The 15,189-nt window shown below is 48.9% G+C and overlaps 9 protein-coding genes across 9 annotated transcripts; 5 read left to right on the top strand and 4 right to left on the bottom strand.

Moving 5' to 3' along the window:
* Positions 1-465: 465 nt before the first annotated feature.
* On the top strand, positions 466-2,851 carry SERLADRAFT_443023 (uncharacterized protein; the record flags this gene model as incomplete). Its single annotated transcript, XM_007323629.1, has 5 exons — positions 466-495; positions 748-920; positions 976-1,091; positions 1,155-1,685; positions 1,749-2,851. 5 exons carry the CDS (start codon positions 466-468, stop codon positions 2,849-2,851), a joined length of 1,953 nt encoding a protein of 650 aa, XP_007323691.1.
* Positions 2,852-4,355: 1,504 nt separating this feature from the next.
* SERLADRAFT_443021 (uncharacterized protein) lies at positions 4,356-4,611 on the top strand (the record flags this gene model as incomplete). The annotated part of the gene is made up of 2 exons (XM_007323628.1): positions 4,356-4,535; positions 4,594-4,611. The coding sequence occupies 2 exons, from the start codon at positions 4,356-4,358 to the stop codon at positions 4,609-4,611; spliced, it is 198 nt and encodes a 65-aa protein (XP_007323690.1).
* Positions 4,612-4,839: 228 nt separating this feature from the next.
* Positions 4,840-5,064, top strand: SERLADRAFT_443020 (uncharacterized protein; the record flags this gene model as incomplete). Its single annotated transcript, XM_007323627.1, has 2 exons — positions 4,840-4,981; positions 5,042-5,064. The coding sequence occupies 2 exons, from the start codon at positions 4,840-4,842 to the stop codon at positions 5,062-5,064; spliced, it is 165 nt and encodes a 54-aa protein (XP_007323689.1).
* Positions 5,065-5,511: 447 nt separating this feature from the next.
* SERLADRAFT_479108 (uncharacterized protein) lies at positions 5,512-5,878 on the top strand (the record flags this gene model as incomplete). The annotated part of the gene is made up of 2 exons (XM_007323626.1): positions 5,512-5,751; positions 5,802-5,878. Coding segments are annotated over 2 exons (291 nt in total), but the record flags the coding sequence as incomplete, so codon positions are not given.
* An 883-nt stretch (positions 5,879-6,761) lies between these two features.
* On the bottom strand, positions 6,762-7,853 carry SERLADRAFT_479107 (uncharacterized protein; the record flags this gene model as incomplete). Its single annotated transcript, XM_007323625.1, has 3 exons — positions 6,762-7,148; positions 7,200-7,262; positions 7,383-7,853. A coding segment is annotated over one exon (267 nt), but the record flags the coding sequence as incomplete, so codon positions are not given.
* Positions 7,854-8,232: 379 nt separating this feature from the next.
* On the bottom strand, positions 8,233-8,844 carry SERLADRAFT_479106 (uncharacterized protein; the record flags this gene model as incomplete). Its single annotated transcript, XM_007323624.1, has 3 exons — positions 8,233-8,409; positions 8,480-8,614; positions 8,666-8,844. The coding sequence occupies 2 exons, from the start codon at positions 8,586-8,588 to the stop codon at positions 8,267-8,269; spliced, it is 252 nt and encodes an 83-aa protein (XP_007323686.1).
* Positions 8,845-9,942: 1,098 nt separating this feature from the next.
* Positions 9,943-11,900, bottom strand: SERLADRAFT_479104 (uncharacterized protein; the record flags this gene model as incomplete). The annotated part of the gene is made up of 19 exons (XM_007323623.1): positions 9,943-10,143; positions 10,194-10,221; positions 10,280-10,339; positions 10,388-10,491; positions 10,547-10,586; positions 10,648-10,663; positions 10,722-10,733; positions 10,797-10,821; positions 10,880-10,920; positions 10,970-10,995; positions 11,046-11,071; positions 11,137-11,154; positions 11,208-11,217; positions 11,276-11,325; positions 11,381-11,406; positions 11,458-11,486; positions 11,551-11,564; positions 11,625-11,678; positions 11,730-11,900. Coding segments are annotated over 19 exons (891 nt in total), but the record flags the coding sequence as incomplete, so codon positions are not given.
* Positions 11,901-12,490: 590 nt separating this feature from the next.
* On the bottom strand, positions 12,491-13,014 carry SERLADRAFT_402016 (uncharacterized protein; the record flags this gene model as incomplete). The annotated part of the gene is made up of 2 exons (XM_007323622.1): positions 12,491-12,807; positions 12,897-13,014. Coding segments are annotated over 2 exons (205 nt in total), but the record flags the coding sequence as incomplete, so codon positions are not given.
* Positions 13,015-14,407: 1,393 nt separating this feature from the next.
* SERLADRAFT_443017 (uncharacterized protein) lies at positions 14,408-15,159 on the top strand (the record flags this gene model as incomplete). Its single annotated transcript, XM_007323621.1, has 2 exons — positions 14,408-14,762; positions 14,813-15,159. 2 exons carry the CDS (start codon positions 14,408-14,410, stop codon positions 15,157-15,159), a joined length of 702 nt encoding a protein of 233 aa, XP_007323683.1.
* Between the last annotated feature and the right edge of the window lie 30 nt (positions 15,160-15,189).

Below are 15,189 nucleotides of genomic sequence, written 5' to 3'. Positions count from 1 at the left end.
GGACAGCAATGAACATGGGCGACGCAAGGGGATAGACCTTCTCCAGCTCAAAACTACCCACCCACGCTCCAACCAGGCAAGACGAGCGACCGATGTTTTGATAGTATATGATGGCAGATTGACGTCATGAAGATGGACCTGTTGCCCTATTTGGACCGGCCGCCGGGGCTTTGCTGATATTAGCAGTGGCACGTGGTAGTCAACGGATCGGCGATGGAAGCGGATAGGAAGTGGTGACATCAGAAATGGTGGGGGTGCAAATAAGATGAGGAGGAGGAGGGTGGAGGTGACAAAAAAGTGGATTAGAATGGGGATCCAGAAACGACCATCAGGTGAGAATAAAAAGGAGAGGAAGGGGCCCATGGTGGGGCTAGGCAAAGGAAGGGGAGTAAGGGAAACGACAAAAGTGAGGGCGCAATGCAATGTGTAGCCAGTGGCGACGCAAAAATTTGCTGAAATGCCGAAATGCCGAAAGTACCAGATGGAAAAGCAAAGGTGAGCGTGACTGGATTGCCTAATAGAGGTGGTGCTGATCAGCCACAAGTTCGAAAAGGGCAATATTAATTACTATTCCACGTGGCACTGTGCCTGTGTGGCGCAAAGGCAAGTCTTTTTGAATATTCACTTTGTTATTGACACCTGTCCATGCTACCAATCAACTTTGGTGCATGACAACGTACAGATTGTCTCCTGGATTGGTTGGAACAAAATGTTCAGAAACGACATCTGCTCTTCTCCGACTCCCAGGAAGATGCCAACAAAGAGAGTAGGAAGAAGGATCAGGCAAAGTCGAGCAAGGTTACGATACATGGGGAGATAGCTCAGTTTGTATTCAGTGGAGATAGGGATCCAGTCATACACAGCACTCTCAAAGCCAATCCGGGAAGGTTTGCAAAAGCTGTCGATAACCACATCGCCTCGTACGTTGTCCCTCACATCTATTCAAGTCAGGCCAACTCATAACTTTCTGTTCAGACTCAAGAAAAAATACCGTCAATCTTGTACAACGCTGGGTCATACTGGAGCTGGTCTCACTTTTGACCAACTAGAAGGGAACCCCAACTACAAAGGACCAATTGGTGCGTTCCTACGTTAGTTCAGGTCGCCTTTTCCTTTGAGTAGCACAAACCACTGACTATTTGCATTATTTATAGGCGTGATCACTACAAAATTCAAGATCTTCAACCGTCTGCATGGCTTTTGGCGGAAAATCCCCAACTATAATCTGTTCACAACGTCATCAGATCCAGACCAGGATCACGAGGCGCAGGCATTCAATATGTTGTTCCCAAACAAGCGTAGCCGGAGTCGAGCTGACCATCATGCAGCAAGTGAACCCGCAATGCAGGTCCACAATCAGCTACCTCAACAACCTCTCCCCCAGAGCCATGGGTATGAGGATTATCAGCATTTCCAGAATGACAACTTTGTCCACCAACCGTTCAATCAATTTGCTCAGTTCAGTCAAATCCCTCCGCATATCAACCATCACAGTAGTTCTCTCGCCAATTCTGGCATGGTATCTTCAGCTTCTTCCTTGCCAAACAATTCATCACTACCTTCGCTACCGCCTATCGCAACTGATCCTAGTTTTTTTGACCCAAATGCCGCCAGCCTTTTCCCAGAAGCATACCATCAATCCCTTTCTTCACTTTTCCAGACAAACCATTCCTCTCACTCTTTCGGTTCTTCATTTGACGATATGCAGCCTTGAGGTCTCCAAGGTTTAGAAGTCGGACATCTACAAGTGCGTGATGTACCATTTCAAGATATACCCTTCCAGCTTCCAAGTTCTCCTGTCTCTGGATCCGTGTCTGGACACTCTGGTTTCTTTATGAACCAGGCTCCCGCTTCTCCCGCCTCGGGCCACTCCAGCTTCTACGCAAGCGTACCTCCAGGCTCTCCGTCCTCTGGCCAGTCTGGCTTCAGTGCAAATCCCAGCGCGAACCTCGTTCCTCTCTCACCTAACCCTGGCTTCTTTGCGAACCTTCCCCCGTCTTCTCCCATTTCTCGCTTGGCCTCACCTCCTCCCCCCGTCCCATCTAAGCTTACTGCAACTGCGCCCGCAAAGATTGTCAAATCGGGAAAACGGCCATCTGCTGTGACCGTCAGAGAGACACTCCGGGCCCAGTTAGCAACATCGTCAGGCAACAAAGTGAGCACAGAGCGTCTTATCACCACAGACAGAAGGGTCAGTACAAAGGACGCTGGGACCCCACAGTCTGCAAAGGTGGACGACAGGCCACGTAAGCAGCCACGATCTCATATTGAGGACAATGTGTCCTTGATGCAGAAGGTGATGGAGCCTGTTGCGCAGGCTATGCAAGGACAGCAAAGCCTTGCACAGGAGGCACTCCAAGTTAAGGGAGGTAAGGTAGCCGCAAGGCATGCGAAGTACATGGCCATAGCAGAACGTGCATGCAGTGACAGGCGGTCTAAAGATAAGGAAGCCACTGTGTTGGAACACGAACAGTTCAAGGAGAAGCTGCAGTTAGTTAACAGAAGTCAGGTACAAAGGGAACAAGAACAGCGACAACACGAGAAGGACATGTTTGAAATGAAATTCAAACTCATCCAAGCCGTCAAGGATATCCCTGGTGTGGATAGTAGCATCATCTCTTCCCTTCTCGCCAATAACTCTACCTCGCCTGCTCCCTCTTCGCTGGTGTCCAATTTCTTTGAGCAGTCAATTTCTGGCCCTGTTGCTTCCTCTTCCACTTCCGTATCCACCTCTGCTTTCAATTCTCGTGCATTGGACAATTATAAAGATTACAGCGGTGATGATGATGCTGATGATGATGCTGATGACAATGAAGACTCAATGGCAGTTGATGGGGGGTTGTACGAGTGAATTCATAATATCATGCTTGTTCTGAATCATCGCTATCTCTGTACTATTTTATTTTTTGTATGTTTGTTGAGCAATCATAGTGTTGTGGTATTTGTGAACAAAGTATTACATTCAATGTTTACAGGTTCAGTCTACATAAAGATGACTAGAAAAAAGTCCCAGCATTAAATGATGATGAAGTAACTGACCCTCGGGTATATTCACCCCATCAACGACATGAGGTGCTTCTGGCAACTCACGGGCAACGGCTATATTGTCAGGTACATCCTCAGAAGCTTCGCCCTGATTGTCATCTCGCCCATCATGGTTGTCAAACCCGCCATCATCATTCCACCTTTCAGCACTGTTGTCGCCTTCTATAAGAATCACCAAGTTGTGCAAAATAAAACATGAACGTAGCCACATAACAGCCCACTGATGCCTCTGGTGCGAACTGATTTGTATCCTGAGTTCTCGCAGAGATTGAAATCGGCCCTTGAGTAAGCCGATCACATGCTCCAATCGGATTCGAATACGTGAGAGGTAGTAGTTATAGTGGCGCTCGCTTTGTGTAAGGTTACCATTTGTGGGACGCTTAAACGGCGTCACACACCATTTTTGGAGGGGGTATGCCGAGTCAGCCCACAGCCACTCGCCTTCGTCTAGAAACGCTGTGTGATCGCAAAAGATCTGAGTGCTTTCAAATGCATAGGAGTTGTGGACGCTGCCCGTATGGCCCAGACCGTAGTCAACTATCTGTAGATTATGTGGCAAGATAACAATCTGGGATTAATTAGTCAATATCTGTATGTAATATTTGTGATCGGGACAACGCACCTGAGCGTTTAATGAGTAATTTGATGAACGATCGTACCAGGCCTCGCCAAAATGGCTTGGCTTTTGGAACAGCGGGAATGTTGTCCCATCTACTGAAAGCCAGCCGTTTTGCCACGATGGGCAGACCTTTGACCCTGCATAAGCTTTAGCTTTTATTTTTTCCTCATTTGTTGGTTTGCACATAACCATGTCATGCAGGGAAATGAGCGCGACAACCACCCACTTAGTCGATAGCACTACTGTGCCGGCTGATACTCCAGCCCATTCGGCTACATCATCGCATGACGCAGCATTCCCGTAATGTCCGGCCCGAACAAGAAAGATGGCGAGCTGGAGGGAAACAGTGTACTGGGGGTTGTTGGACTTGTTATGAAATATTGGGTGGTTCTCGATCAGGGTCACGATTGCATCAAAAGTTGCCGGAAGCACGCGGAGCTTACGCGAGAAATGGCGGGTGTCGTTATGGCAAGCCCACTCAAGCAAGCCAAGTTGGGGCTGCCGAAATGCAGGTGCTTTGGGAGAAAAAACCCTGGTCTCTTCCACCGTTTTGTGTAGCATCATGTATACTACGGATGTGACCTGCATAAGTGTGAGCTGAGTGATTGGATGTGATTGATACCCCATATCCTCGGCATTGTTGTCCTCACCACCCTCCGACTCTCAATCAGATTCTCGATCCGATTCGCCTATGCCGTCAGACCCGCCGCTAAGCAATAAGCTATCCAAATCGAGCCCCAACCCCAACTCTGATCCCACATTGGAGCTAACCGAGTCGCTGGAGTCAGAATCACTTGATGATGACGTTGAAATGCCGATAGACAACTGGGCCGGTTGTTTCAGGGAGGCTAGCAAGTTGTTAAGTAGCGTCGTTTGTGAGTTGATGAATAAACTGTCGAGAGCATCGAGATGCTGATCGCGGATTGTAGGACGGTGTCGACTCATAAGCCTCGTTCAAGGTGCGTTTCGTAAGGAAATTGAGGAGAGAGAAAAGGTGTCATCAGCGTGGAAATAGCATGACAAAGCGACGGCAGTAAACTTACGCTTGAGCCGAGACTGTAAATCAATAATAAACCTATATGAAAAATGTCAGGAAACCTAGAGGTTGAGATTGAATCAAGCATGCTTCAAGTTATATAAAAGCTTGGAAAGCATACCTTGACACCTCATCCACCATGCCTCATCATCAACCCACTGCTCGCCAGCAGCGTCTCGACAACCTCGACGACTCGCTCATCTACCTCCTTCAACGCCTCATCCGCCACAATTCTCCGGTGGCGCAGATCGAAAGCCAAAATTCAGAGGGCGACGCATCACGTGACGCGTCACTTGCGAGTACTCCGTTATCTGTCGTACACTCAACCTCATTAATGTCAGGTAAATCCCTATGGATTAATTGATTAAATATTTTCTAGTGTTTAATGCCTGGTATTTAAATATCAGGTATATCACCTGATGAGGAACCAGCTGGGGTTGTACAAGTGCGCCCCAGGATACGTCATATTCAGATTCTACTTAGTGAATACATCCGTCTAAGCAGTGAAGTAGAAACCACAAGAGTTTTTACTACATACCCATCAGCACCACGTATTTCACAATTTCCTCTTATGGAGCGGTCACGTCATTACAACCAGACCCGTTTTTTCCATGTTAATTGATGCCAACCAGAGACTTTTGATGCAATTCTGGCCAAGATCATCCATCATCCTATTTTTCATAATAAATCTAATACACCACAAACTCCTGTAGAACATCAACTCTCAATCTTTCTGAACCGCCTAGGCCATTATGGCAATGGATCTACGGCCGCTGACGTTGCTGACTGGGCAGGTTACTCAGTCGGCAATGTAGTGAACAGCACCAAATGCTGTATGATTGCTATTCTCTCTTTGCATGATCAAGTTATTGGGCCAGCTAATCAGGAGGAAAAGGATGCAGCAAAAGCATGGGTAGAGCACCAGGTTTGTGCGGAGTGGAGAAATGGATGTTTAGCAGTTGATGGCACCAATTTTCGCCTCTTCCAAAAGCCAAGCCACTATGGGGAGACATTCTTTGACAGGAAATCAAACTACTCTCTGAATTCTCAGGTAAGTAACATTATTTTGGAATTATATGAATAACCTGATGGTTTCCCTAGATTACCATCCTCCCTCATAATCTCAAGATTGTGGACTATGGATTAGGGCACACGGGCAGCACTCATGACTCTTCCGAGTGCGTTGGAGGTGGGACCTGGAGCGGTGATGGAGCTGGAGCTGGAGCTGGCGTTGAAAGAAGGGCCAGGTGCGGACAAATGGGGGGGGGGGAGGTCCTCCAGTCAGGCTCATCCGGTAGTGAAGTTCCATTGTGCGTTGTTCATGAACCGCCCGCTTCAATTGCATCTCCTCGACCCTCTCATTACTCCCTTGGGCATTTTGTTCGCGCACCATCTGCAGCTTTGCTAGCTCAAAGAGCGCGGCTGTAAGTTCGGCCCTGGCATCCTTGGCCGTCTTCAAATTCTTGCCCTGTGCAAGCGTTGTTGAATGTGCGTATTTCACCCCCTTCAGGTCAGCTTCAGCCTTGATTCCATCACTCTCTGCCTGGAGAACAGGCTCCATCAACGCCTTCAAGCAGTCGCCCTCGGATTCGCGCTTCTTGCCCTTCGTTTGCTTCGGCTCAGCCTTCTTCTTGGGCTCCGGATCCTCTAATTCGATGACGTCGCGGCTACGTTTTGCCCGGGTTGAAGTGGGAGTAGTGGGACGAGGCAGGTGAATGGGTCGAGCAGGTGAACGTCTGCAAGCAGGCGACTGCCCCCGACCCAAAGAACCCCCCCCACTGAGCTGGCGCTGATGGCCAGTAACCGAGATGGGGGGACGGGTGATAGAAGCGGGAGGAATGGGGGCGACAGACCGAACCACAGGGACGGAGGTGTCCAAGCCGTTACTGTTGATGGACAGGCTGGATAGTGAGGGGTCAGATGGGTTGAAGTCCAGGGAAGCCATATACGGGGTTGTGCTGGTGATTTGCCCGTAGCGCTGCTGGGGCTGCAGAGTAGCGGAGGGCAAGCTGGAGAGCGAAGGATTCGACCTAGATCGAATTTGCTGGGAGGGATTGCTGTACTGCGCATACACAGCCGCCTGCTGCTGGTGCTGGTGCTGGTACGGCTGGTACAGCTGCTGCTGCTGCTGCTGAGATGGCTGGTACGGCGCCTGGTGCTGAGACGGCTGGTACAGTGCCTGGTGCTGGGACGGCTGCTGCTGATAGCTGCTGCCGTCACCGCCATCCTGCTCATGTTCGACCAAATCCCACCCGCCGCCCTGGAAATGTGAGTTCATGCCGCGCTGGAAAGCTTCATCATCACCCCTCATTGGAAACAGAACCGCCATAGCCTTCCCTGAGAGATCCTGACCATGTGCTGATGTTGCCGGCTTCGCATTATACTTCGGCGATGCACGCCAGAAGGTGCTGAGGCGGTCCCACCACGGGAATTTAGCACGAACTCGTTCTTTTAAAATCAGCAATCAAATCTAAGTATAAAATAAAATAAAAAACTCACCGATTGGACTGTTGTACAGGGCATCGGACGGATCCCCCACCACAAGGCCACTACCAGTGGATCCTAAATCCCGCAGATGGCTTCGATATGTCTTGCTGAGGCTGATAGCGTCGATGTAGTGTCAATAAATAATAAATAAACGGTGAAATAAATACCTGGCAAGACGATGCTGCACTGACTCACCAAATCATTGGCGATGGTGATCAACCGCGATACGCAAGTTCACATTGGAATCATTCTTGAAAACGTGTCTAGCGATCCTTCTATGTAAAGAGGTCTTTGTATGTTTAGTAGATCTTGAGGCATCCCGATTCTCTTCTTTGGCGACTGCAGTAGAATCTGAAAATAAAACATATCTATGTTTAGGATGTTTCTCAAGCCAGTCTACAGTCTACCAATCGATCTGTTCTTGGATTGGACCAATTAATCTGCGCAGGTTTGGGAATATTACCTTGGTTTTGAAGAGTCCGTAGTGATGCCGTTTGACAACTTGTATCGGTCAGAATGTAACGGCTCGGACTGTCAGCTGAGGGATTGTCAGAGGAGGTATTGTCGTCAGAGTTTTGTGAGGCCATTGGACTACGCGTAGCTTAGGGGGGGGCAGGCCAAGGCATGGCAAACGGCCGTGTTTGCAGGAAGTAAGGTTGAAGCGCCGAATTCTATCGGAAGACTTGCCGTGTAGTTTATTTCTCAATTTATCTTGGATTTCTCAAAAAATATTATTCGGTGATTTCCAGGTATGAGCCTTCGGTTACTTGCCCCGCGTTCCATAACTGATGACGTGGCCAGCTTAAAGCCAGAGTTCCCGAACTTCAGGCTTAAGCGGTCCCTTACGAAACGCACCTTGAACGAGGCTATAGTTACGATGGATTTGTGGGGGGGAGGCTCGATCTGATCTGATTTTTTATATATACAACCTTTGTAGTCTGACTTTGTATATCTGATCGAGAATTCATCTATACCCGACCCTTTCTGGTAATTATTTCAGCTTCAGACGCTTACAAATATCCACTTTTCTTTTTTTCAGGCTCCTGAAAATATTTCAGCGTTTACTTCGAACGACGCTATTAATTATGTTGGCGGCATGAATCATCGCATTCTACATCTTCCACGACGTGCATGCCATGTGTAGATATCGGCGCCCTGCATTTAGATTTGTTCTTCTGCTCTTCAAATAATGGATGGTAAGGTATAGCGAATCGGATAACATGGTCGGGCGCTCTTTCATTATACAAGTTGGGACAACTAAATTCCGCCGTTTGATCTGCTTACGGCCTCACAGGAAAAGAGTTGCATCGCTACATCGAACCTGGACTTTTGCGCGATCTCTAGCACCATCGCGAGCACAAAGTCCCCCTTAAATGCAACCGTATGGGCATTGTACACCATCTGGTTCGCTACCTCTGCTATATGTGGTATAGCATTTCCCATTGCTGTCAACTCACGAAGCTAAGCATCATTCAAAGCTAGACCTCAACTTCCTTGTACAAGCTGCGTTGTCTTACAGGGATAAGGAGACCTCCTACGGGTCATAGAATCGCAAAGCTAGTCCGGCTTATTCGCTGATACTTCAATTGGATGTCTATGTTGAAGTTCCCTCGTCTTGAAAAAAAACGCAAAGATAGTCAACTTGAACGAAAGGTGAGTCATGCAATAAAAGTTCACTGGCATGCTCACTGTAGAATTGTCAAAATCAGAGGCAAGTGGACTTTGAATTTTATTGTTCCTACACAAGCTCAACTACGATAACTACAACGTCAACTCATCAGAGCAAAAGTGGGTAGATTTGGAGACCTCAACGTTCGACTCCTTCCGTGCCATGCAATTATGTACAACGCAATTGTTCGAGTATAAACACCATTGACAAAAGACTCGAAAGAAGAAGTTCAGAAGAAAAGAAATTCTATGCTGCCGATGTCACTTAACCCAGTTCGTATCTCCCCTCCTTTTTCAAGTGCGTTGTGGCCTGTACAAGAGACACAAGGAGAAAAACCTGAACGGAAAATTCGCTGAATGAGCACGAGCGTGAGGTTTATCATCAGCGGCCACCGGTCATCAGCTATAACGTTTCGCCAACCACCGCCGCCCCGTCGCCCCGTCCCACTACCCTCTCCTTTACATCCAATCTCCCCTCAACTTTTAACCCGTCGTCTTTTGCTAGTATTGGACCCTTGACATCGATATCGAGCATCATGAAAATGGTCAATTTATGACCTTGCCTGCTGTTACACTGGCATCGGGGCAAATAAAATTACTATCCAGACCGACTAAATGGCGAATATACCACACGATGTATTCAATATCATATTATTATCATGTCCTGCTTGATTCGCTGGCGAACATACAGGAAGAATTATACTAGTATATAAAAGTACCAAAAGCCGTATCAGAGTGTAAAGCAACTGATTAAAAAAGACATGAAATTATGCAAGGGGACCAGAGCCCGCTTGACAGACAGTAGGCTCAGGAGGCAGAAATCACGAAAAAAAGGGGAGCATTAAAACATGAAAGACCGGACAAATACAAGGTTAAGTGTAGAATTCCTAAATGGCCCCGAAATCGGCACAGCCTAGGAAATCGATGAAAACCCACGGTTATACCACATGGTTGACTTTAGCCATCTGCAAGGTAAAAACATCAGGAAACAACTTGGACATGCTTTTCCAGGATAACATACCTCATCGCTGTTGCTAGTCTCGGGTGACATAAATGATTCACACCTATGATCTGAGACCCTGTTTGCAATGTACGTGTCCTTCTGGTGTCTTTCACCGCGGCTGCTGAGATATGGAGTTTTGCCGCTCATGTTCACTGTGGGAGACACTGTCTTGGTATCGCATGAAGAGCTCCGTGTATTGAAAAATGCCATGAGCGAATTTGTGTACAGACCAACCATGGTGATTTCAGGCCCAATATACCACATCTGATCGGGGCGAATCATGAGCTATGCAGGTCTATCAGTAAAGGTTGCGGCAGTAGTAGTGGCGAGTGTACCAAGATGACCATGGTCAATGCAGCTAGTCTAATTGTAAATAATCAGTCTATGGGACATTTATCAACAATACAACCAAGCAACGTACAATGTTACCAAACCTCGGGTGGTAGTAAAGAGTATCAATGCATTGACGATTTTACGTGTGCTGTAGGATGATAAGCCCTGATATGCACGCAGAAGGGGAATGGCTCACCCCTTGAATTCGGTTCGTTTCTTGAACAAGATTATACACAGAGATACTGTGATGAATCCATCTGAAATGACTTGCATTACTAAGCAAGGCAGGATGGATACGTACTGTGAAAAATAGCGTGAATACTTTTGGTGAAGATATGTATCAGAGTGAGATTACAGCAAATCCGAAGACCTCCGTAAAGATTGACGTCCAATAGCTATTGTTCGAAATTGGCTCCTTGAATACCTGGCGAGTATAAAGAAGAAAAAGGTACATACGCATGCAGGATGGTGTCTAAAGTAGTGCAAAGAAATGAGCTACAAGATCTACGGTGAGGTAATTATAATCGAACCTATTGCGAAGGCTTTTGCAATAAAGCACTTCATTATCAGCCGCGAACCTTGCCTTGAAGCTACATTGTTCTCACCGAAATAGCATACGATTGGGACCATCTGATATATTGCATGAGTCTGGTCAGCTCCGCTCACAAATAAAAAAAGTGCCACATACAACGATCCCTATAACCCACCAGCGCATTTTCTCTCCATTGACTACAGAAAACATGATTTTATGGCATGGGTAGATCATAAGAAAGCGCACGTTGAATTATTGTCTTGATGTAGTAACTATTGAGAGTGAGATGTGTGTATCACGGGTGGGTTTAGATAGAACTCACAACATGACAATGGCGGACACTACGCACTGGAATAATGAAAATACAGGAAAGTCAGCTGTGGCCCAGACGAGGAACGGCGACTACAACTAACGCGTAAAAAAAGTAGCATCTTTGACATATTGATAAGCATCAGCAAAAATGAGCCGTGAGTATGATACATACACTTAAAGACCTGGTATACACAAAAAGTCAAAACAAAGTACTCTTGAATGCTAACGAATGAGACATACCACACATTAACCAAAAGCATGCTGACATCCATGTGTAATAGCGCCGTTATCTGTTGATAACGATGTGAATAGACATTGAGGACCCTTGAGTGGACGGGGAAAAACCATATAATGGTAACAGAGTAGGCACACTGGTATATAAACGTCAATTCGACATCACAGACAAATATGATGGTTCGCACCGAAAATGGTATGCAATGTATTTAGAGCCCTAACGCCAGAAAGAGGCATAGTCAATTAGCGAGTTCAATGATGGGACGATAGCTAAAACACACCATAGAGATCCAACCTAAGCAAAGTGGTAGCACTGTCAAAGAAGATGTTCGAGCGGGTATAAATAATAACACACCAGTGATTTCGTCTGCCAGCTATCTTTTGGGTACTTTTGGAAATAGATATACGCCTATGATAGCATGAGGAGGGGACGAGCAAAAGAAAATAGATAAAGACATGCCTGCGCTATAGTCAGTCCATATAAACACACCCCTACCCACGAGCCAGCCAGTGCAACCCCAAACGTGGACGTGAGCGGGAACGAAGTGTCACTTGAGACCGGGGTAAACATGATGTATGATATGCAATGGGAGGTGATCTGCTCGTCATATAAACCCTCCTGGGCCAGGCCACCGAAATATCTCCCCGATCGTGACGGCTTCCACAGTTGTGCACGAAGTGACCGATGCCGACGGCGCTAGCGAGCCTCCCCCTAATGATTTTCGGCTTCAAGTTATTTATATGTTTTGGACGCTGAGGCTCATTCAGTTTTATGCTGTTGCGTTGCCGGCCCTGTCCCCGAGCGTGCCATTGTGAGATTGTGATTAAGAGCTCCCTCTGCGAGGACGATTCGGCATTCTGGTGGTGGTTGGGCACGACGAGCCAGATACGAGTGCGTTGGGCATTCGACGGCGCCAGGCAATTGATTCAATTCTTTTTGAGGGGGATTTACAGATCAAATGAAGACATACCGGATAGGTTCCAACCAGCCGGCGAAAAGAGTTTGTCCTGTGGCAGTATCTCTAACTGGCCACGATCATAATAATATTGCAATATAAAAAAGACTGTGAATACAGGATGACATAGACTCGGACGGAAGGGATGATAGCAAATTTAGTTCCTCTTGAACTCTTGAATGTTGGTCACGAGACTGATCTGGAAAATTGGGAGGCCGCGGTGTTTCACGACATGCGTGGCGTTGGAATTTCCTGTCCACTTCGATCACCGTGACATATACGATCATGATGTTTGACTGCATTTTCTGCACCTTTTGGTTGGATCCGATTCAAGTTTGGTGCGCAGGGCTGGACAAAACGCCGATCCATGATCAGCGCACATGGTAACATCAAACGATCCAATCCAACCGCACCACACCCAGCCCTATGCGATCAGCTTACCGGCGTACAGCCAGCACGACACTGCACACAGTGGCCAATGGTGCATACTATGTATAGAACAATAATAGTCTCTTTTTTTCTTTCGTTGCCGCTTGCAAGCGCCGTGCTGTATAGCCTTGCAGTAACTTGAAGTACCGTCCTGTGCGTATGTCCGAGGATGCGATCATTGCATCCATCGGTTCATCTATCAGCTCAAGTGCCCCATAGCGTTCATACCCTCTTTCTCAAAGCACGTACCGTGGAATCAACACCGACAACTGCACTCATCACGATCCTCGCGCTCATGGGGTAAACATCTTCCACCACCATCCAAGTCGTATCACCTAACCCACATCACTTGCTGATACTCGCTTCAAGCTCGCCCGCCATTTTGGTCCCAACCAGATGTAGCGCCGTACACTGGGGCCGCGCTGTTTGCGCCATGACGGGGGCTCTCGTTCCTCGTGACAAACGTTGAGCGTTTGAACGTTGAATACGCGGCTCTAGTCCCGACCTTGTTTTCACCCTGGTAGTGGCCGGATTCGCAATCCCGCTCTGAGTCTCCGAGGTGGTACGAACACGATCGTTTCAAGCTTATCACCATACTAGCGCTACCATCACCATGTCCACCATTTTCACATCCACCCTCACGAGCCTCGTAAATTATAGAACATCAGAATGAGACGCATCAAGACCCTGACCCATTTCAAATTTTATGATTTCTACACTAGTCAACGTCGGCGGTAGCTACAACTCGTCAGAGTATGTCAAAGAGGGGGGGGGTACACTATAGACAATAAAATACATCTACTTTTGCGGCCTCAACGTTCGACTCGCCGCCATCGAGTCGTTGCCCACCATGGAGCACCACCAACATAATACCCAAAAGAAGGAAAAAAGTCAAAAGAAAGTCAACTCCATTTCATATATAAAAATCCCCAACCCCAGCTTTCGCACCTCGCATCCCCCGCTTTCGCCAGGGAAATGCCAGCGCGTCGCGATCGTGGGTAGTGAGGGCTGTGAGGTTGATGATGCGTAGCGGCCCGCAGCAGTCGCGCAAAAGGCAGTCGTCGTCGTCGTCGGCGTCCGTTTGCGTTGCACCCGCGTTATAGAGTGACGAGTGGGGCTGAGCTTTTTTTTTTTTTTTTTGGGGGGGGTGTGGGGTGGCGCGTGCAAGCAAGTGCAAGGATGCGTGCGTGCGATGGGGGGAGCGAGTGAGTGGATAGGAGCTGGATGGGTGGGCGAGTGAGCGAGCGTGGCGGGTGAGGTGGGTGGAAGGGTGGAATAAGCGTGCGCGTGTGTGTGTGCGTGGAATGAGAGAGGGATTTGAAGTGCGAGTGAGTGAGTGAGGACATCAAGTGAGCGAGCACAACAAACAACAAAACGACAGCAGCTCGCATACTCGCAAGTGAACCGCACTCGCACTCGCAGCCACAGTCCACAGTCCAACCCGAGCAACCCCAAGCCACCCTTCTTCTTCTTCTTCTTCTTTTTGTCTTTCCTTCTAAACAAGCAGACAGAGGCCAAAAGCCAGACAGCACGCCGTTGAACAAACAAGAATCGAACGTCTGCCTGCACCACTGCCCACGCAGGATCTGGCGGGCGGGGTAGTGAGAGGTAGGACACGGAACCATAGACCATAGACCATAGAATACGGGACTTGGAACTTGGCGGGAAACGAAACGCGGTGCACAGCGTCGGGCTTGGAGGCAAGGGAGCCCGCAGAGCCCGAGAGACATGAGTAAGGGGTAGGGAGATGACGATGCCCAAAGACTCAAGCTCACAAGGCCTCCCTCACACACCCACACTAACACATATACGCACTCGACCGCGCACTATAATACATCGTCCCCTCACTCGTCCCACTCACCCCGCTTGCCGCAGTCCAATACGTAGCCGTACTCCCCGACCGGTCGTGCTCGCACCCCTCGCGCTCGTCCGCCCCGCGCACGGAGCGCACGCGATGGTGCTGGTGCACACGGTGGCGCTCGCCCCTCCCGCCCTCGCCCGCACCTTCGCTCTGCAGCCGCAGCCGCACGCTGAGCGCCTCCAACAGCGCCCTCAGCTCCGCGCGTTCCTTCTCGTGCGCGTGCGGGTGGGCGGGGGCACGACAGCGGGTGGGCGACGTGGGCGACGTGGATGAGGTCCGCCTCTGTCCCTGCGCCAGTTTCGCATCCAAGCCCGCGTTCCGACCCGGGGACCCAGACTCTGACTCAAAAGGCGGCGACGGCAGCGGCAGCGACGACGACGGCTGCAGAGAACGAGCGGGCGGAGAGGGCAGAGGGGCAGAGGGGGGGGCCGTACGCACCGCCCGCACCGGGGCCTCCTGGGACGGAAAAAGACCGAGCTGCGAGGACCCCCCTCGCCCCCGGCCTTGCTCGGAGAAGACGTCCGTGTGGAGGTGAGAGTGAGCGTGGAGGTCCAGCGCGCTCTTGCTCCCTCCCAAGCCCTTCCCTTTCCCCTTCGTCGTCACCTCTCCCTTCTCTCCCTTACTCCCCGCACCGTGATCATTAATTCGTATTTTCCCTTGATGGATTTATTTGC

The sequence above is a fragment of the Serpula lacrymans genome (genome assembly GCF_000218685.1).
Source record: "Serpula lacrymans var. lacrymans S7.9 unplaced genomic scaffold SERLAscaffold_16, whole genome shotgun sequence".
NCBI lineage: Eukaryota > Fungi > Basidiomycota > Agaricomycetes > Boletales > Serpulaceae > Serpula > Serpula lacrymans.
The sequence above is the reverse complement of the archived record's forward strand: the minus strand, read 5'-3'. Positions and strand labels throughout refer to the sequence as shown.